We start from the raw sequence: 22,254 nt of genomic DNA, 5'->3' as shown, positions 1-22,254 counted from the left end.
AGACAATTATTTAGATTTCTCCTCACCTTTGGAGTCTGTGACATGGTTGATCATAAGTCCCTGTGGCCTTCCTGCAAAGTCTGTGGCCCGCATCATCAGTGCCTCCCTGACCGCCTGCAGCCCATGCAGCATCACTGCTGGCCTCTTGCCCAGGAAGAGGCTGTACACATTACCATAGCGACGAGCAATCTGGAGGTAAAAGCACACCAAAGATGAGCTCATTAGCCAGGAATCAGGGCCTCTCTTCACTGTAGTATATGCTTCACAGTTAAAGGTCATTGTCCATCTCAGAACATTATTTACAACCAGGAATACAGAAAAAGTTGGGACATTGTTTAAAATGCAAATAAAAACAGAATGTTGGGTCACAGTGGCGCAACAGGCTACAGTGCCCGTACCATAAATGGGCCCAAGTGCCCATGGGGACCCAGGTTCAAATCTGACCTGCGGTCATGTCCCGATCCCACCCCATCTCTCTCTCTCTCTCTCTCTCCCAACTTTTCCTATGTTAGGGTTGTAATAAATTGTCTTTCTAATTAATATAATAAAAGGCTTTCAAATCATTGTGTATACCCGTCATCCTCCTTGCCATTAACATTTTAGTCAAAGAGCACTGCCATGTTGTACAGATTGCAGAGGTTCTATGTACCTAAAAGGTAGGCTACTGAACAAAAAACTATACCTTTCCCAAGAGCATCATTATAACTATGAGAAAGCGCTCAATCAGGTTCTGTTTAACAACTGTTCCAGTGAACTTACCCCTTGTTAGGGTACATTCTCTGAATTGTTCTCCTGTTTCTGTGGTGTTTTGTGGTACCTTATCTAGATCCGGCATAGGGTTCTTCATGCTGAGCTGGAGAAGGTTCCCGAGTAGGGGTAGCGCAGGGGGCCCGGGAGGGAAGTTGGGGCCCCTCTGTGGGGTCACCAGCAGCAGAAGCAGCACTATCGCAGCTGAGGCCAGTCCCAGGAAAAGCAGCCACCCCGACATGATCTTGTGGTCCAGGGGAGCTCGACACACACACACACACACACACACACACACACACACACACAGAAGCCAGGGATTCAGCAGAGCAGAGAGTATCTATCTGGACTATCTATCCAGAGTCCAAGAAAGTCCAAGAGTTCGATCCCACAGACTTGACACTGTTGTGCCCCTGAGCAAGGGACTTAACCCCCAACTGCTCCAGGCAGGGGAACCATCTACAGTAGTTTTCTGTAAATAGCTCTGGATAAGAGCATCAGTTAAATGACTAAATAGTGATATATACCGTAGTTACAGTAGCTATAACTAAAGAAATTAAATAAACAGTTAGCGTTTAGCCACAGTTAGCCAATAATTCCGCTCAGCTTTGGTCTGCTCCAACTTAGTTTCTCCACTGCCCCACCCCCCCATTAGCACATGTGGGATTAGCTAGCGCAGGGCAAGGGTGGGGTGGGACTGAGCCAGTGGCCTGGGGTGTACAGTACTATGCCCAATGCACCACAGCCAATCAAACTTTCTTTAGAAAATACCTTTGATGGATCTTGAGATATGAACTTCATAGTTCCAGAGTCCATGCCAGCCTTAACTCCCTATAGGCAGCAAAGGCTTTTAGTTACACTACTTTAATTTCCCACATATTAACCAAGGTTTATACATGATTATTTGATATGATACTTGATTTTGCAATATTTATTCATTTTTGTAATCCGTAACGTAATCCGTTGGATTACCAAAAACATGTAACGTAATCTGATTACTTTTAGATTACTTCAATAAATATGTCCCTTAAGTAAAAGACACCACCACTGAATTGATGAAAGAATTCTCATTCTATTTTTTCTTTATTATTTCATTACATCTACGCTATGAGGTTAATACATGGGAGGGCCTATACAAATTTATTTTCTTCATTCTTCTCTATGGCTAAAGCATGATCTGATTCTGATTCATTGGTCTATTGGGCACTGCGGTTAATACATGGGTTTTTTTCAGTTGCCAGTTACCGTCCTGTGGTTTATAGATAATGCGGCTGATACACAGGAAATTGCTGTATTATTTTGTAGCAAACCATTAACTTTGTATTAAATCTTCAAAAAAGATAACACATTCCACTGTTTGTTTTAAATGTCTCTTTTCTGGCTGGTCTTCATCAATGTCCACTTAACAGAGTTCCATCCAGTATGGGAAATAAGATATAGATTGAAAATGAGACGCTAAAAAAAAAAAAAAAAAAAAAGACAGACAGGGAATCATACAGTTGTGAGCTTGTCATTTATTGTCAAAGAAGTTATCATGGTTACTTGCATTGATAAATCACACAATACAGTAAACTGCTTTTTTTCTAAGGCTCACTAGAGATCAGTGGCTGGGTTAAACATACAGTATATCTTATTGGCAATTAGATATGTTAAGTACATTCTCCTCTACAAGATGTTCATGTACAATATACAAGTTAAAAAATAGAGTTTGCCTGCATTGAGTTCGACATTTCTTTTTCCGTGACCATTTCTTTTTTAGGGTAATACATTTCACATTAGGTATTTTGAGTTTATAGTTTTATGTACTAGGTGGTGTTTTTTATTTGAAGACCATTCATTTCCCCCATAGAGAGACAGAGACATGTTGAAAGAGAGCGAGAGTGCGAGAGAGGGTGAAAAGAGTAAGAGAGAGAAAAGTGTAGTATTATTAAACACATGTAGAGATCAATACAAGTGTGTGTAAGAGTTTCTGTACGCAAGAGAAAAGAGCTGACATATCAACAGCTGTATTCCCTTATACACATACACACAAACACATACACACACACACACACACAAAAACACAACGGCACAAACCATGAACACTTTTGACGAATAAGCACCCATTCTCTCTCTCACCCACTCTCGGTCACACACACACACACACACCCACCCACTACAGTACAATGAACAGACACACTACGGTACACAAGCAGAGCCACTGGACCTAAGGTCACCGCACTATTGTTAAAGGGCAGGTCTTATTAGTTTTGGCCCCAGGGTGCCGTGCATATGCCCTGGTGAGTTTGAGATTTTCGTAGGAGAGCTTCCACAGCATGTGAAACGTCATATTCAGATGTGCGTGACCGTGTGTGTCTGCCTCTGTTTAGGGTTGGGGGGGGGGGGGGGGGGGGGCACAACTGGCCTGAGAACTATGAGGAAGTGGGCATACAGCATACACACACAAACACACATAAACAAACAAACAAACAAACAAACAAACAAACAAACCACACCTGGCTCACTAGTCTTGACCTCTATAAGAGCTAAGTCAGCCCACAGCACAGCAACACAGGATTTGGATAAAAGCCCAAGGACCGGAGGCATGTGTTCTAATCAGTCTCTGCCCACACGGACTCTTCTTTTAGGATCACTTTAGAATCAAGACGCAGCAAAAAAGCATAAAACTTATTCCTTGGAGAATATGGAGAACCTCTACAAAGGCATCTGAGCCCTCTCAACTCATAGCAGAGTTCACCACATGACCAGGAAACAATAGGCATGTCTGGATGTTAGTATTAGTGTATGTGTGGGGTGTATGTCACCCATAGGTGTGAGTATGTACACACATACGTGTGTGTGTGTGTGTGTGTGTGTGTGTGTATCTGTTAGGGTAGAGAGGCAGGAGGCTAATGGGTTCATAAGTGAAATGCTGTGGAATCACTCATTAGCTTGGTCATCGAGCACATATGGACAATACATAAACACTTTTAAATTACTGATGTGAAGAAGGTACACTTTTGCAATACTGCAGTTGAAATAACACACTCCAGCTTTTTGAAACAGAAAACTGAAAGAGTGCCGAGTTGTAATCTGCTGCGAAACACAAACACACACACACACACAGCAAAATCTTTGCTTCCAACACACACACAATAGAGAATGATAGACCAAGTGTAGAGTAGACCACACAGGGCACATCTAATCATCACAAATAAAAATGAAGTCATCCATCATAGAGTGCTCATTGTGGCCAAGGCTACCAACCAAAACAAACGTATGTGGAACCAAAAACGTATGTGGAAATGCTGGCTGAGCTCAAATGTGCATTCACTTTCCAACAGTGATTCTGGGCTTTAAGTTCATGTGGTGAATCAAATGATAGGCATTTAAGAGAAAACCAAAGTACAAAACAGAGTTGAATTTTAAAAAAGAAAGAGTAAAACAATAAGGCAGCCAGCTGTAAGGTGGTGGTGGTGGTGGTGTGTGTGTATGTATGGAGGGGGGGGGGGTTGTTGGGGGTCAAGAGAGGGCGAAGACAGAGACTCACAGTGTGGGTCAATGAGTCATAGCAGGGAGGGCCTTATTACAGTCTCTTCCTGATTTAAGTAGTGCATACTATACTCTGGGAGCACAATGGATAGCCAAAAGGCAACATCTAAAAAGCAAAACAACCACCCTAACCCCGTACTAGCAACCAAACACTGGCACCATCCTTGGACTCCTAGAGTTGACTTTTGACCCCTTGGGTTTGGGAAAGACTCTAGGGTGAAATGAGGGAATGTATGGGACTGAGAGGCCTCGAACATCCTCACTGCTGGGTCACAATCACCAGGTCAATGATGCTCAGCCCACAAAATCACCACCACCACCCCCTGCTCTCTAACTCCACCTGCTGGCTAAAGCACAGACCAGAGGCCTCGAATCTTAGGTCCCGGCAGGCTTCCTCAGCCCCACCGCCATGACCTTTTCCAACACTAGCTCCAGTAACAGAATATTAAACAATTATCTTCATTAAAACGAGAAAACAAAGAGAGAAAACAAAAACTAGGTATTCTACAGATGGCAGAACTCCCTTTGCCCACCAGAGGGCGTTTCTTCTGCCCGTTCCCATTAAGACAGGCTGAGGCGGAAGGATGGCAGAGGCATGCAGCGTCCGCTAACTCTGACGGTAACGCTGACTTATTCTTTTGTTTTTGGCACAGGCCTCCTCCACTAAGCTCTCCCTCATTGCTCCACAGAAAACTACTCTAACGCATCTTCCTTTGGTTAAAAAATTAACAGATTATTACAGAGAGAGAGAGAGAGAGAGAGAGAGAGAGAGAGACCAACAAACAGGAAGAAGAGTGAGAGAAAAAGAGAGGGGAGGGAGAGAGAGAGAGAGAGAGAGAGAGAGAGAGAGAGAGAGAGAGAGAGAGAGAGAGAGAGAGAGAGAGAGAGAGAGAGAGAGAGAGAGAGAGAGAGAGAGAGAGAGAGAGAGAGAGAGAGAGAGAGAGAGAGAGAGCACAAAAGCTTTCCCACACTTGCAAGATGCAGCCTGGATAAAATTTCTCCAAAGCCAATCAGTAACTTTAGAGGGCCATAATATATGTATGTGTGTGAGTTGTATATGTGTATGCATGTAAGTGTGCGTGTGTGCGTGCATGTGTGTGTGTGTGTGTGTGTGGATAAGGCTCGGTGATGTTCACAGTGGTTTCAGGGTGTGTGTGGAGAGGCTGGGTCCAGCTCCAGGCACTGATCGCAGACCAGGTGTGGAGACCAGGTGTGGCTTCCGTTTTTTTTTTTTTTACTCGTCATGTTCATGTTCTGTGTGGTCATGATCTAGTCAGGTGTGGCAAAAACAGCTTCCTGTGTGGACACACACACACACACACACACAGAGAGAGAGAAAGGGGGGGGGGGACAAAGAGCAATAAAGAGTAAGCAAACATACATATCGGTATAATATAATAGAATTATACAATAAATAAAAATAATCCACTAACTATAACTATAATAACTCACTAAATGTAACACATAGAACTCAGAGGCATATACTGAAACTATGTTGCATAATACCTTTAACCCGATCTGATGAGGCTTCCCTGATGGGAGCCAAATTGGGACAGCACGTGATTAATGTAGTTAATTAGGTTTACTTGTGAGGTTCCATGTACAAACTACAACAGGCTCAGTATAGAGGAGACGTGCTGCTCCAGATACTCTACTGGGCTACAAGCTCACTGAACTCTACACATGAAGGAAACCGAGCTCCAGTTACTTAACAGAGAATCCAGTTGTTTTGGAGTTGCAGGGTTATGGTAGTGGTGGATGAGATTGAGGTGAGGATGGAGGTAATGTTGGTGGTGACGGTGGTGTGATGAGAGTGATGATGGTGTCTAGTGTGGTGATGTTGGTGTCTGGTGATGGTGGTGTAGGTTGTGTAAATGTTGGTGTAGATGTTGGAGGTGTAGGTGTACTGTAGGTGGTGTAGATGTTGGTGTAGCTGGTGTAGAAGTTGGTGTAGAAGTTGGTGTAGGTGGTGTAGATGTTGATGTTGGTGTAGATGTTAGTGTTGATGGTGTAGGTGGTGTAGATGTTGGAGGTGTAGATGTTGGTGTAGCTGGTGTAGATGTTGGTGTAGGTGGTGTAGAAGTTGGTGTAGGTTTAGGTGGTGTAGATGTTAGTGTTGATGGTGTAGGTGGTGCAGATGTTGGAGGTGTAGATGTTGGTGTAGCTGGTGTAGATGTTGGTGTAGCTGGTGTAGATGTTGGTGTAGGTGGTGTAGGTGTAGGTGGTGTAGATGTTAGTGTTGATGGTGTAGGTGGTGCAGATGTTAGTGCTGGTAGTGTACAGTGCCTATAACAAGGATTTCACCCCCCCTTGGATATTTTACCTTTTATTGCTTTAATAAATGGAATCTTCGTTGATTTAATTTGGCCTTTTTTTACATTTACAAAAGTCCTCTCTTTAATGTCAAAGTGAAAGCAAATTTCTACAGAGTAATGTTAATTAATTAAAGAAGCCCTATGCAGGTCTGGTTATTCCTTCGCTGTTTCTGGGTTTTCGCCTGATTTGGGCTCGCATTTTTCACGACATAGCTCCGAGCTAGCCATCAAGAAACCAAGCTAAACACATACAGGGCTCACAATAAAATGGTCGAGCAAACACATTGTTCAAGAGACTATCAAACCACATTACAAAAACGAAGTTCATTCAAGGGTAGGCTACTTACAATTTCAACAGCAACAAAGCCAAGTCGGAGTCTGTTTTGCAGTCTTCTTAGAAACTACAATCTGACTACATTTTCGAGGCACGATTGGATACTTCCGCTGAGTCACATCCGGATTTGTTCGGACCGGGACCAGAAAGTTGCATATTCGGTTTTTCCGCGGAGAAGCACTAGGGGGAGACGAAGCACCCACCAAACGACACGAAAAGTGTTGTAGAACCATCAGAACGACTCTCAACCTGCATAATTAAGGTCATTTTTGCTAAAATTGTTGCATAGGGCTTCTTTAAAAATTTATAATGCAAAATAAATATCCCCCCCCCCCCCCTTAAAGTGACTGACCTAAATTAACATTGGTGCTAATAGTCTCACAATTAGTGAAGATTGCCTAAGTGCAGTGAATGTGTATAGTAGTAATATAAAGACACCTGCGTCTGGAAGGTCCAATCTCTGGTTAGTCAGTGTTCCTGGCTATGATTCCACCATGAAGACAAAAGAACACTCCAAACTCAAGGAAAAGGTTATTGAAAAGCATAAGGGGATGGATACAAAAGAAAATTCAAGTCACTGAACATCCACTGGAGTTCAATGAAATCCATCATTAAGGAATGTAAGGCAAATGTATGGCAAATGTGTAAAATTGCCTAGAGCAGGCAGTCACCACAAACTGAGTGACCGTTCAAGAAGAATAATGGTGGGGGAGGCCACCAAGGCACCTGTGACAACTCACAACTCACACTGTGACAACTGAATAAGTTAAAAGCTTCAGCAGCTGAGATGGGAGAAACTATGCATACAACAACTTTTGCCTGAATCCTTCACTAGTCAAAGCTCTATGGGTGAGTGGTAAAGCTCTTATTAAATCAAACCAAATATATACTTTTAAAAAAAGGCCAAATTAAGTTGATCAAGATTCCATTTATTAAAGCAATAAAAGGGGAAATATCCAAGGGGGGTGAATACTTTTTATAGGCACTGTAGATGTTGGTGGTGATGTTGATGTAGATGTTGGTGGTGACTGTGGTGATGGTGTTGATGTAGGTGCTGGGGGATATTCCATCAACCTCGCTAATGAAGGCGGCGCTTAACAGAAATAGCCTGGCTTGAACTAGCGTAGACTTCCACTTGGGGCTGAAGCCGTTCCATTAACTCAAGTTAGCGGCATCTTGGTCTCGTTTATTCAAGCGAGGTTAAAGTCAGCTTCATCTCTGCTCGTGCACGAGGTAGAACAGCAGACCATAACAGTAGATTGACAAAAAGAGGATATATGTCGTAAAATTAAGACAATACTAGACGATTTCTGTTCGATTTGGCAAGCGCCATCTACAGGATTTTCATCGAAAGTCATCAAATTTAACATCGCGAGAAAAAAATAGATTGCCTACAGAAATGGGAGAATAATGAAAGCATACATTTAAAACAACAATACTAATGGTTTTGAAATCAATTGCAAGTTTGATTGGCTTCACTCTTGAACACATGGGTCTACAGTCTATGCTTGAACAAAACGAGTGCATGAATAAATAGTATAAACTCAAAAACAACTTATGGATATGCATATAGATATTCAAAACTATCTATAGCCATCTTACGTTCTTAGATTAAAAGAGTTCATTCACTCCAAATTATTGTCTAGGTGTAGGTGGTCATAAAATAAATTAGTATCAACATAATAGGCTATTGTCTCCCATAAGTCCCAAAGTGTTTGGAAATAAAATTATCTGAAATACAATGGCTTTCAATTCAATGTATGCCTAATATTTAATCTGTGTAGCACACAGTTGATTTGACATTCATGAACAATCGTCGACACATGAAACAGTTTTAATTATTAGCTGCCTAGGCTACAGAATAATTATCCTTTGGCTTGCATCAGATATAATAGGCTATAGCCCACTGGCAAAGCTGTCACTGAACAGCCTACCAAATGTTCATGACCCTTTATCAGCAGTAGACATATGTTTTTCATCAAAGATTATAACTAAAAATGCCATTATCAAGGTGATAAACAATGTAGCCTTAATACTTCGTATGGGAAGCGAACCTGAGAGCACGCAAGAACGTAAATCCTATCCTATGCCGTCTCGCTGCACGTTACACCACCACCGAAAGTAAATGACGCACAGTAGCACGATTCCTAGAACCACACGCATGTGAAGTTAAAACATTTTTAATCATATAATCTTCATACATTCTTTGGAGCTAGTGAATGTGTAAATCCATGCTTGGTGCACTGTCGGAAAAAAACATTTCTATAGGCCTACTTCTATTTTTGAAGTAGTATGCTACAGGTGACGAGAGCACAGGTTGACGGAACCATCTTTTTGGACTCGTTTTCCGACTGATTGGTTTTTTTTGCAACACAGCTTAATTTAGCTTGAAAGTTAACCTCCTACGGAGCAGGTTAGTTCTGTGGCATAAATTCCCATGGTTACCAAGCTGGGATTCACATTAACCTCATTAATGGAACGGAATTCTCACTAAAATTAGCGAGACTTATCGAAATAAGCCAGGTTTGGCCTTTAGCGAGGTTGATGGAATACCCCCCTGGTGGTGTTGGTTACCTGTTCAGGGGAACAGCGCTTGGCTTCTCATCTGAAGCTCTTCTGCTGCTGCATCAGACCCACGTTCTCATACACCCTGGAGCTGTCATCCCGCAGACTGTATGTGACACACACACAGAAAGGTGTTTATTTGTGCTTTTGTTTATTTGTGAATAGAAGTTCAGCAAATATGAAGCAATTGGAGATCTCAGTTTCATGTCTCATATCTGTCCACAAGGAAGAATGTGTGTGTGTGTGTGTTCATCACAGCTGTATGTGTGATTCACTCTGGGCAAGTTGCCATTGGGATGCAATGTGACTATGACTGTGTATAATGGTGTGTATAAACGTGTGTGTGAATGGTTTGTCCACAGCTGTATAGTGACTCACTCTGAAGAGGCACATATCGAGTGGCAGTGTGTGTGTGTGTGTGTGTGTGTCTCACTCTGGGCACGTTGGCATCGGGGTGCAGGGTGGCAGCGGGCTCTGGTCCCCCGCAGTCAGGTCAGAGAGAGAGTACTTAATGTTGGTGTATTCACGACCTTTAATCTTGCTCTTCTACAGGAGGTAAACACACACACACACACAGACACAGACACTCAGCAACAAGCTCATACTGAACCATTTGCTTCATTGTCAAACAATACAAACACATCTGGCATATCTTCAAACAATGAGAACAATGAGAACATTGGCCACAGTTGTCAAACTCTTTGGTAAAATACTTTCATCTGAGTAGCATCATGATTAAAGTTGATGGGTTTGACCACAACATATTCCACTCAGCAGCAAAGGCATGCACAAAAGGACTCAATCAGTTTTTCCAGCTCTAATTTGTTTACAAATATATGTCCACCGAGAGAATGATAAACAAGTACAATATACACCACGTTACAATGCAACACATTCATACTCACACACACACACACACACACACACACACACACCTGTTCCTCCTCGATGCGGCGCTGCAGCGTCTCAATGTAGTGCTGGACGGCCATGTAGATGAAGCGGTACTGAGCCTCTGTCTGCACCATTCCTGAGCGCTGGGAACGCACCATCTGGATGGTCTTAGGCACATCGATGTCACAGTCCACCCCTGCACGGACACACACGCACACACACACACACACACACACACACACAGAGCGAGAGAGACTGTATTACTTTGCACATTGTTTTGCACATGCCTATCAAAATTCTTCTGTCTTGCACCTGACCTGTTGTGATTTCCTATATAAAAAAACCTATGTGCCAAACATTTTCTGAACAGTGACTTATGAGGTGAAACTGTTGGTCTGCACACTGAATAAAAGATGACTGCAAAAACACAAAATTAGGAGTAAACATTTTCAGCTTGCTGCTATCACCATTGCTCATAATCACAAACAAACTCTCACCTCTTCATTTCAACTGTGGTTCTATGCACCTGAGCTGACCTAAGTAGAGCAGTTCAGTCCTTTTTTGAACAGTGACTTAGCAAGACACACACTCGTGTCTGAGGAATCGTCCAGTACACAATCAATGTTGCCAGTCAATGCAACGGCTCACTCACCTTTCTCTCTGATGACGTCAATGAGGATGTCGATCACAATGAACGTTCCAGTCCTTCCAATCCCAGCACTACAGAGAGAGGGATGAGCGAGGGATGAGAAGAGACATGAAAAAAAAGAAAAACTCGTATAACGATGATGGTGTCTTGCTGTCACACCAGAAAAATAAAACCATATCAGTATCATGAAGCAACATGAAAAGTTTGCCATAGAGCTGTAACGGCTACGTCACAAAAAAATAAAAACAATTGACCCACTGGCAGGAAAAATGGCTCTGATCAGTAGCCAGCCAGTACAGCTCTGAAATGGTTTATGATGTCAACCGCTACATCTCTATAGCCATATTAATTAATGTTATAACATCTGTTATAACTTCCTCAGTTTTTGTACTAGCCCAGATGCAATGACTGAGACTAATATGTGTTGAAGAAGCAATACATAGAGGGGCTGATATACTTAGTAGTCTGGTCTAGTACTCTACCAGTAAGTGGTCCAGTCTAGTGCTCTACCAGTAAGTGGTCCAGTCTAGTGCTCTACCAGTAAGTGGTCCAGTCTAGTGCTTTACCAGTAAGTGGTCCAGTCTAGTGCTCTAACAGTAAGCGGTCCAGTTTAGTGTTCTACCAGTAAGTGGTCCAGTCTAGTGCTCTACCAATTAGTAGTCTAGTGCTCTACCAGTTAGTAGTCTAGTGCTCTACCAGTTAGTAGTCTAGTGCTCTACCAGTAAGTGGTCCAGTCTAGTGCTCTACCAATTAGTAGTCTTGTGCTCTACCAGTAAGTGGTCCAGTCTAGTGCTCTGCAAGTAAGTGGTCCAGTCTAGTGCTCTACCAGTAAGTGGTCCAGTCTAGTGCTCTACCAGTAAGCGGTCCAGTCTAGTACTAACCTGCAGTGCACCACTATGGGCCCCGGCTCCAGGTTGCTTTCCTCCTTCAGGTTCACCTCCTCCAGGAAGTCAAGCACGCCGCCGGGGTCTGTGGGTACACCATGGTCTGGCCAGGCACGGAAGTGATACTGCCACACAGTGCGCTCTGTGTTGCCCTGGTAAAAAATAAACACAAGCACACACACAGACACAAACACACACACATACATACATACATACACACATTATACAAAGTCATCTCAAATCCTACCAAAGCACTTTTGGTATCAATCTCCCCTGAAAATAGCTGCATCTGACCTTGACAAATAAGCTGCAGCCATCATTACACCCACAGCCAACAGCGGCTAGTCTGACTGTGTGGGAAACGTCTTACCTGTCCCACCTTGGACAGCTTCAGCTCTCTGAGGGTGTAGTCATGTGCTGTCGTCTCCTTGACGTTGCGCACACGCATGGCTCCGTACTCTTTAAGGGCGTTCATGTCAGGCCAGTACTTCACACACTTACTCTGTGGACACAGACACACACACACACAGACACACACGCACACTTACTTTAGAGGCACGTTGCAGGATAAGACCAATACGTTGAGTTGACATCAAAATTATGTCATTCGGATGTGTTTTGAGAAAGTTCGATTGTACCGTTTTCAGTCACAACTCGTAGCCTGGAAGTGAGCGGGGCATTTCAATTGCGCCGCTACAAAACGCTATTTTTGTACCTCTTCTACAGTTCCAAACAACATAACACTTACGTGGTAGTGAGTAGAGGGTCCCTAAAGCCAAACCGAAGTATCCCGAGGTCTTTATGTGGTCGAATAGAGAGTCCAGAATGAATTTCATCAAGCCAGTACCTTTACAGAAATGTTGCCATCTTTGCCGCCACCTTGAGGGGAAAGTCCGTAGGAGTCTTATTGCTGAGTGTGTTGTAACACGCTCTGGAAATTCACAATTTCGTCGCCGTTTTTTAGTCCAGTATTTCTTTCGAAATTGAAATGAAGTTGTATGGACTGGACTATGTTTTTTTGACCACATAAAGACCTCGGGATACTTCGGTTTGGCTTTAGTGACCCTCTACTCACTACCACGTAAGTGTTATGTTGTTTGGAACTGTAGAAGAGGTATAAAAATAGCGTTTTGTAGCGGCGCAATTGAAATGCCCCGCTCACTTCCAGGCTACGAGTTGTGACTGAAAACGGTACAATCGAACTTTCTCAAAACACATCCGAATGACATAATTTTGATGTCAACTCAACGTATGTACCCCCAATCATCCGGAAATCGATCTAAAGTGCATTTTACTCCGGATAATTCCTTTAAAAGGTTAAATAATTTAGCAGCCACTTTGGGGCCAAACTCATCATGTACTACATCATGGGCAATGACAAGTGCCGGCAATAATCTAGATTTCAGTTTGAGTTAGTGCCAAGTCTTGGGGCTCTGGGGATTCATTAGCCACTGGTACAAATGCAAACAATAACACTACACTGACACTAAAAGTTAGCATTTTCCATTACTTACAGACAAAATTATTTTACTACACTACTTTTCACTGTGGTATAAATGCCACTGCTTATCACTGGCAACGCTGTACTCTCAACTTCCATAAATGTCATGGGTTAAAATCAACGTCAGAGGTTGAAGCAGCACCTTTCCCCGCTCCACCTCCTTGGTTGTCATGACGATGACGCGGGAGTTCTCTTGGAAGACCATCCTCCAGAAGTCGCTGATGGTGTTCTGCAGGCAGCCCTGGGTGGCGATGTAGCTCTTCTTCATCTTAGCGTTGTTGCACTTTGCATCGAGCTCCGGCTGTGGGATCAGCACACACAGAAAAACAAGAAAGGCATCACGTATCTGACAATTGAAAGAACGTTGTAAATTTTCATAATGTTCTATGGACACCAACACTGCGTATGTGGATCTATGAAAACCACTGATATTCTTTACAAGATAACAAGAATCAGTTGAGCTAGAGAGAATCTCACAAAACAAGATTTCTGGGATGGCCAAATAAATGCAACCAGTTGTGTTAAGCCAAAGTCCTTTTAGGCAAGTCCCTCCACTCGGTGGCCATATTGCAATGCTTTTTGGGCACTTATCGGGCATCTATTTCGGGTAGAACTGCGTGTGCGCAATGCTACACGAATCACGACACACCAACCTCGCTCCAGCTGCGAGATCACAACACATAATCGGCACGATGTATTCACAGCATACCACATGATTGGCACGATGTATTCACATGTCAACTTTTGGCGGCGGAATGGGCGGAATATGTGTAGACGACCGCCATGTTTGCGCTACGAATTAACCCCATACATTTCTATGGGAGATTCTTTAAGTGTTGTGTCTCCTCATTAGAAAGTTTGGATTTGGATTCCATTTTGGATTTGTATTGGTGCAGACATCCTGATAACTAACTACTTCTGATCTGTGAGAGTTCTTTGTGATTATGTTAAGTGTGGTCTGGTGTGGCCACCCTAAATGAGGGCCATGACACTGGTTTCTCTGTTACCATTATAATGTTGGCATTGATGTAGTCCGAGCCAGATTCACTGGGGTCCCCGTCTCTCAGGACAACCCGCGTGTGGTCAACTGTGATAAAAAGACAGACAAGGAGTGTCACCCAAGAAGATAAAGCATCACAGCGCACGCACACACGCACGCACACGAGAGAGAGAGAGAGAGAGAGAGAGAGAGAGAGAGAGAGAGACACAGCGAGAGACACACACCCACACCCACAAAGCAATCAAGTACACAAATGACTGTCGGTATTATGTCCAAACGGAGATGCATACAGCACCAAAACAAAAAGATGCTGAACGGACATTCACACACTACATATACATATGGGTAACCTTAAAACTAGACAGGTTTACATCATGTGTCCTTTGGTTAGGGATAAGACGCAACAGTTTGAGGTTCTACTTACAGGGGAGGATGTTCTTGTATCGGTTCTTGTTTTTGTTCTCTGGTCTTTGCCCTTCTTTTCGGCTGTACAGCAACTTGCACTCCTGTTGTTGTAGAGTCTGTGACAACGCAGAGGGGGCATCAGTGTGCGGTGATTTAAGTACATGACGGTGTGTGTTTGGGTATGACTGAATTTGTGTATGACTGAATAAGTGTGTGTGTGTGTGTGATAAAAAGTACAATGCACAATACTGATTTTTTTTCGTAAAGGGTGTTTATGTACTGATAATGGAATATGATGGTGAGTGGGTTTAATATGAGTATATGTGGGGTATTTCACAGATAAATGTTGTGTATCGGCCAATTACTGTGTGAGTGTGTGTCTGTGTGAATAGGTGGGTTTACAAGTGCATGACAGTGTGAGTGAGTGAAAGTGTGTGAATGACACTTTGACTGAGTGTTTGTGCATGTGTGTAGGCTATGATACTGTAAGTGCATGTGTGTGTGTGTGTGTGTGTGTGTGTGTGTGTGTGTATGATACTGTGAGTATGTTGTGTGACACTGTGTGTGTGTGTGTGTGTGTGTGTGTGTCTCACCTCAAACTCCTCCCAGAAGCCCTGCTTGACCTTGTCGGTGGTCTCGGCGAGTTTGCTCAGCTCCCTGACCCTGCTCTCAATCTCTGCAGCGTTGATGCGTGTCGTGTTCAGGGGCTTCACAAGGACAGGAGGACATTCATTAGTTGTTAACTCGAGTTGATCAGGGCCACATAATCAGTCCCTTCAGTCAATCACAATTTGACCAATTTGCGTTTTTAATGGGATGGTCATAAATAAATAATCTTTTCCATTGAACGCATTTCATAAAGGGTACATATACAACGTCCATTCTCTGTGGTGCATCTCAATTCCACCTTAAATAATTTTCATCCTCGCTTGTTTTTGCATAACCTCGGTCCACTATGCTTCGCTACTGGGGGGTCGTGCAACATTCACGTGTTGTTTTCTGTGTCTGCTGACGTAGTTATCGCCTTTCGGGATCATCTGCCATAGCTACAGGACTATAGTAAGGTCATTTCATTTTCACGGTCACCCTTTTTCTCTGACGTAACCTGACTTTTTATGTAAGTACATCTGTTAAGCCTGACTTTTTAAAGCAACATTTTACCATTATTAAGGAAAGCTTTACTATGTAGCTAGGAGGAAACATTCTCAAATTCCATGACACATGGTCTTGACACATGGTAAGGGGACATTACATATGTCCCTTCCCACTAGTCACCCAGGACGTTATGTATGTTTCTTAAATGGTTTACAGCCTAAGCACATACATATTTTTTACAAAAAGAAGCAGTATATTTTTCAGAATGTGCACAAATATCAGCTTGGAAGCTTGCAAACTTTTTTAGAGCCAGCAGTCTTGAAAACTGCTGGCTGCTCGCTTGTTAGTTTTAGATGTAAACTCAGACAAAGGCAAAGCCTCCAGAAGAACGAACAAATGACAACAATTTAACCAAATATGATCACTTACAGCGCAGACCTGGATGATTTTTTGTTTACTACACGTGATCTCGCTCCAAGAAAAGCACATACTGCGCAGCAGATGGCTCCAATTTTGTCAGTATGTCTGACTCATTTTGACATAATTTCGAAATGCATGACGCCATGCTGTTTGTGTGCTTTACCGCTGTGTATTACTGTCCCTTTAACCTATTTACTCCTAAAATGCCTGCTAAAAACGCCTATAGAATCCTATGGCATTCTAGACTAAATAACCTTATTTCCTGAGGGTTTTCTGAAAACATACTAAAAATTGTCAACGTCTACCAAAATGTAATATCTAAGCCTCTGTAGCACCTAGAAACATGAAATAAAAAGCATGCTGCGCTACGCAGCATCCAGCGGGAGATTCAATGTTGCGTCATGCAGCATCCAGCGCGAATGGGTTAAGGGCCCATCTACATGACGCTGTGTTTTTTTTTTAACCAATGAATTTATTTTATCGGTTAGCGGTGCTAAGTGGTCATGGGTACCTGTTTGAGCTGCAGCACTGTGCCCAGGGTCTCCACCATGGGGTTCTTCTTGTAGTGCTCCACCAGGTCAGTCAGGGTGTCAAACTTTTCACCACCTCCAACGTCGTACTTCAGGTCATGCTGCTAGACACAATTGCAAAGGCCTGGCTTACATCTTGCTCCCAGTATTAAAAAGATGAAAACACATATGACCCAAATCATTCACAGTAATTTAGAAGGGTGCTTGAACTTCCCATACCATGATTTGGAATAATCATGAGCTACAGTCTCATGCTCTTAGGCAAACACATGCATAGACTTGGTTTACTTCTTGCCTACGCCCATCTGATACACATGGAACTGTCAGGGATTGTTTTTTTGTTTTTACAAAAACACAACCAAATAACATATCATGCTGATAGCTTTTGTTCATCTCAAACACAATGTAGCCAGGTGAGATGTTTACAACTACATGACCTTTTATCAATCCAGTTGCAGTAGGCCTAGATCCCAACCACAATTGATGAACTGTGATGAACTGATTGTTTTAGAGATTTTAGAGGTTTTATATCGATGCTACAGAATTTGTGGCTGGTGCTACAAAACTTTTAACCTCTGTAGCACCAGTGCTACTTGCAAAAAAAGTTAACGTACAGCCCTGAGTAAGTTATGGGAAACTAAACATGTGCAGATACTATGCAAGCCCCTTAGGGATATTGGGGAGGTACCTAAATAGAATTTAAGTGCAACGATTCAGTTCAGTTTAATTTATGAACGGATTCCAGCATTGCTGCTATAATACAAGGCACATCACAAAATAGGCATACAGCTACACTCAACATTCTCCCTTACCACAACAACAATCAAGCACCGCCACATGGTACCGCCACATGCATAGCTACATCTACATGCATATTGCCACTACATACAAAAACACAACTGTACTTGCTGTACATTGCCTTGGCAACATTCCCTTTCCTACAGCTGACAAAGAAACAACTGCATTTGCATTACTAAGACTATACATTACTAAGGCTATATATATTACTGCATTTATATTACTAAGGCTATACATTACCGCTGGTTCACCATGTCCTCACACACACACAGACACACTCCTAACACTGAAGACAGACCTTGTCCACAACCACACTTATACCCCCAGGTAGCTATATAGTCTGTGCTCCAACTACAGCAACTAATGCTATACCCCACATGCCACCTACAGCTCACCACATTTGCATACCACATTTGCAGTGCATTTTCATGCAGAGTGATCTACTGTTCAGGGAAGGCTTATATTTGACCAGTTCACTGACAACTCAAACTACACCTTTAATGTTACTGCCCAACACACACACACACACGTACCTGACAGCGGATCATAACATGGGTGACCTTTGGCTTGCTGTCACTAGTGTCCGTCTTGTCGTCGCCGGTGCGTACAGATAAGACAAAGTCGCCAGGATGGCTTTGGCTCTCGCGCACCAGGAAGCTGCCATTCTTGCCTTTCTCTGTCAGGAGCTTCTCTGCCTCCCGGCCTGACAGGTGCCCATGAAACCACCTGCAGCGGGTTAGGAGAAAGATCAGAGAGATCTCTTACAAACAGTAAACCCAGAATGACACACAGACACAAAAGTTACTTGCACACAAAGTTGTAATAAAAAAAAGATTGGAAATAACTTTTTTGTTCAGCAGCATATTGGAAGACTAACATGCAAGCCTGCATAGCCTACATGAATGGATATGAATGCTTCCTGGGGTTGTGGTGGTGGTGGATTAAATCTGATATTTATTGCTTTAATAAGAGACTGACCGTTCAGATGTGGGGTCTGCGCAGTTGAGGGGATATTTGAGCTCGATGACATCCCCGTTCTTTTCTTTCAGCTGCCCATGATGCTCCATGTAATACTGCACCAGCTCAGCCAGCGTGGCAAATTTCTCCCCTCCGTACAGGTCATAGTAGTCACCTGTGTTCTGGATCTTGATGTGAGTGACCGCCCCATTTCGCCTGTAAAAACACAGGGGTTGAACAAAACTTCCAAATCTTACTCAAAAATCTATTGTCTGTTTAACGCAGCAGTCAGGCTATACTCTTAAAGGTACTCTAAGCGATGCTGGGTAACGTCACTTCTGTTGACTTTAAAACAAAGCAGAGAGCTAGTTCGCTACTTCTTCCCCCTCCCTCCTGTGCTGCTCCCGTGCAATTGAAACTCTCCTAAACGCGCATCTTGTCTGTGATTCGCTGGAACAGTTTGTTATGTTTTTATGGGCTAGGTTTTCCCAGGTTGTTTTTGTTGCCGTTTTTGGTGCATGGATTCCAGTTGCTTCCAGTAGCAGCAACTGGAATCAATGACTGAATCGTGACTAAATTCAAGATGGCGGAGAACGGTAAACTAAATCGTCTTGTAAATAAACTACCAGTGCTTTTTCAAAGTTCTCAATGTCGTTTTAAATGTCAAGGCCCTCGGAAGTCTTACCAATGAAGTGTGGAGCTACTTTGAGCCTCGTAAATGGTGTAAAACAGTGATTTATTTGCATGGCTAGGCCGATGCCCAAGGCACCCCATCGAAAAACTGTTGGTAGCATCGACTAGCTAGCGCCAGATTTCTGAGTGCAGGGGACAAGCCGAGATGAGCTATGAGACATACTTTCACACTCGGTATCATGTTTCAACACACTTTAGGTCAATATCACACCGGAATTCTCCTTTAATCAACTTTAGAATGTTGGGGTTATGTGGGCATTATCTGGGCAGTTCCCAACTTCCGTTAACTCAGGGGGGCAGATACATATTAGGCAGTGGGCGGGATTTGTTGGAATGAGACCTTGTGAGGGCCGTCATTCTCATGGCCATTTCAGCACGGGTATTAGATTGTTGTTTGATCATGTACTCCTTTACTACACCCACTAAACAAATTAGCCAATATGCCCCGAGAGGTTACACTGATTTTAGAACAGCTAAGGGGTGTTGCGTAGACTGCCTAAAACACCACTTAGCTGTTAGGCTGTTCCAAAATCACTCCAAGCTACGGACTCAAGTGGCTTATTGCTTTTCTAAAACGGTTACTACATAATATATCTGCCAATATTTCATAAAATAAAGGCACAGTAACATGAAATTATTTATTCATAGATAATCATTTTTCTGCCAAGAAATAGATTTCATCTATCTGAATGGTTGCCAAGCAATGTCGAGACGCATCTACTTTAACTTTTGTGTCAAGTTATGGTAGAGCAGTAAAATAGAACGAAATGCGGTCAAGGTGTATGTTTGTGCTGGATTTTACAGTGGCATTGAACGCAATTCAGCCAATCATAATCGAGGACTGGAACTATCCATTTTAGAACAAGCTATATAGGTTTACTATGTGCTGCTGTCGTATTTCTGCTGTCATATGTGCTGCTATTTCTTTTTTGAAATACCCTACCTCCCATATCCGTCTTTCTTTTTTTCAGCAGCATGACAATATAATGTAATTGTTGGTGCAGTAAACCACATTTTCCCTTTCCTCTATATATTCCTTCCTGAGGATGGTTTGATTAAATTGATTGTATCATATCATATAGATATTACTTATTACACATATACGATGACAACTGGAGTCAAAACATCTGGGGAACCTGCTGGCGGGCCTGGACGGGATCCACCTGATCGGTTGTTGTGGTGTTTGAATGAGCTTACCAGGGGGACAAGTACGGGGATGCTCACCTGACAGACAGCGTGAAGTCACCAGGATTACTCTTGCTTGGCCTGGCCAGAAAACTGCCATCCACCCCCCGCGTAAGCAGTAGGTTCTCGGCCTCCACTCCAGTGATGTTTGGGTGGAACCACCTGATAAAGCATCACACGATCACAACACCACTTAGGTTTGTACAGTAACCCGCCCCGCGGGAGGGGCGGCACCCTCTTATCATTAACAGAGGTCTCGCATCCAGACGTGCAATTACACACCAAACTTAGCTACAGTGCTCTTACTTGTTCTATGTGTTTTTACCATATGAAACGTACAGTACGTCCAGAACCACATACTGTTTTAAGCCTGACATCTACCAGTGCGAGGCATTACTTTCATCATTCCACTGATGTGGCCACAGTACATCCGAAATAAATGCAGCAAAATAAGCGGCTTGCGCAAATTCTCCCCAAGACTGTACCATACTGTTACCGCAAGTGCCTAGTTTGTAAATTGGCAATCAGACAATTGGTCACCTTTTCCCCTTAAGACTGCAGCCATTGTCAATTATCCATTGATAGTAGTAGCCTATGGTAGTAGCCTAATTTCAGCGCACTGTTGGGTCAGAGTGGTGGGATACCATAGGTAGCGTCCTGGCAATACATAAGTTAGCTTGACCATAACAAAAATAGCTAGCTAAGTTGCAACTTTTGAATAGCTGTAAGACACTAACTACCAAGCTACATAAACTGTTAACTCGTTTGCTGACTAGAGTGTATGGAATCTATTACCTTAATGGCAGTTGATTAGACCAAGTTTTTGTCTTCACCAAAGCTGACAAACATGAACAGCACAGAAACTACTGAGCTAGCTAGTTAGCTACATTTTGTACGTGATGCCATCCCTATATTGGCTGACTTCCCTATGTTGGCTAGCTAACAAGCTATAATGGCTAACTAACATTAGCTGATTCCGCTAGCTAACATGTTCGCTACCCAGATATTTTTAAGAAAAACACAAACGAGAGGGACAGCGGGCCTGAAGAGAAACCACTTTTGCCAAGATAACCTACGCGACTAACAATAGCTACCAACACTAAACACATTTACGGCAAAGCCAAAAGGACAAAGGGTACCAATACTGCACCATTTATGAGTCTTTTTCGTTTTCTAAAATCTTACCTACGAGATGTCATATTTTTCTCGCCTCGTATTCGACCTGGAGAGTTGCTTCAACTTCGCTAACTGTTGACAACTTTGTTTTTGTAGCGCCGTTTATGTCCAGAGAAATTGCCACATAAGGCTAAATGCCCGCTCAGAACGGGTTGTGGTAGAGTGACATTTGTTGAAATTATAAAGAAACAAAAACGCTTAGGCCTCGGTCTCATAGACCACAGCAAGTCGATTTTAAAACGTCACCAAATATGCGACAATTCCGAAGTTTGACCTGCGCAGTAGAATCACAAGCGCACCCGAGCAGCCAGTCCGAGCAGCCCCACATCACACTGGCAATGCTGGAGAAAAGTAACATTGGGATATATCATTACTGAAGTAAAACATGAGAGAGAGAATGAGAGATTGAGTACACCACAATCAGAAGACATGTTAATCTGTATGAGCACACCACAATCAGAAGACATGTTCATCTGTGTGGGTGCAATGGAATTATTGTGTATATTAATTAGATTTTTTAGCCTGTTGGTATTTCAAATGTAGATTTCGAAAAGGGAGGTATTATGTAATTGAATCCATTT

At 42.9% G+C, this 22,254-nt stretch overlaps 1 protein-coding gene across 1 annotated transcript; it reads right to left on the bottom strand.

Annotated features, from left to right (window-relative positions):
• Positions 1-2,238: 2,238 nt before the first annotated feature.
• On the bottom strand, positions 2,239-21,911 carry ptpn11a (protein tyrosine phosphatase non-receptor type 11a). Its single transcript, XM_076284145.1, has 16 exons — positions 21,683-21,911; positions 20,537-20,659; positions 18,641-18,835; positions 18,196-18,388; positions 16,846-16,965; positions 15,413-15,526; positions 14,839-14,935; positions 14,422-14,501; positions 13,557-13,715; positions 12,284-12,415; positions 11,911-12,065; positions 11,033-11,100; positions 10,425-10,576; positions 9,923-10,035; positions 9,499-9,595; positions 2,239-5,571 (listed from the first exon to the last, which is right to left on the bottom strand). Exons 1-15 carry the CDS (start codon positions 21,694-21,696, stop codon positions 9,526-9,528), a joined length of 1,785 nt encoding a protein of 594 aa, XP_076140260.1. The 5' UTR covers positions 21,697-21,911; the 3' UTR covers positions 2,239-5,571; positions 9,499-9,525.
• Between the last annotated feature and the right edge of the window lie 343 nt (positions 21,912-22,254).

The sequence above is a fragment of the Alosa pseudoharengus genome, unplaced genomic scaffold, assembly GCF_046254945.1.
Source record: "Alosa pseudoharengus isolate Yale_2024_CS ecotype anadromous, Long Island Sound unplaced genomic scaffold, YU_APseudo_1.1 YU_APseudo_1.1_scf_14, whole genome shotgun sequence".
NCBI classification, from domain to species: domain Eukaryota; kingdom Metazoa; phylum Chordata; class Actinopteri; order Clupeiformes; family Clupeidae; genus Alosa; species Alosa pseudoharengus.
This window is presented reverse-complemented; position numbering and strand designations above follow the sequence as displayed.

Bases quoted from the DNA above. Each gene is read 5' to 3' on its own strand.
- ptpn11a (XM_076284145.1), bottom strand. The intron at 10,036-10,424 runs GTGTGTGTGTGT...TACCTCCTGTAG, and splicing joins GCCGCATCGAGGAGGAACAG to AAGAGCAAGATTAAAGGTCG. The intron at 9,596-9,922 runs GTGAGACACACA...TGTCACATACAG, and splicing joins CCGATGCCAACGTGCCCAGA to TCTGCGGGATGACAGCTCCA.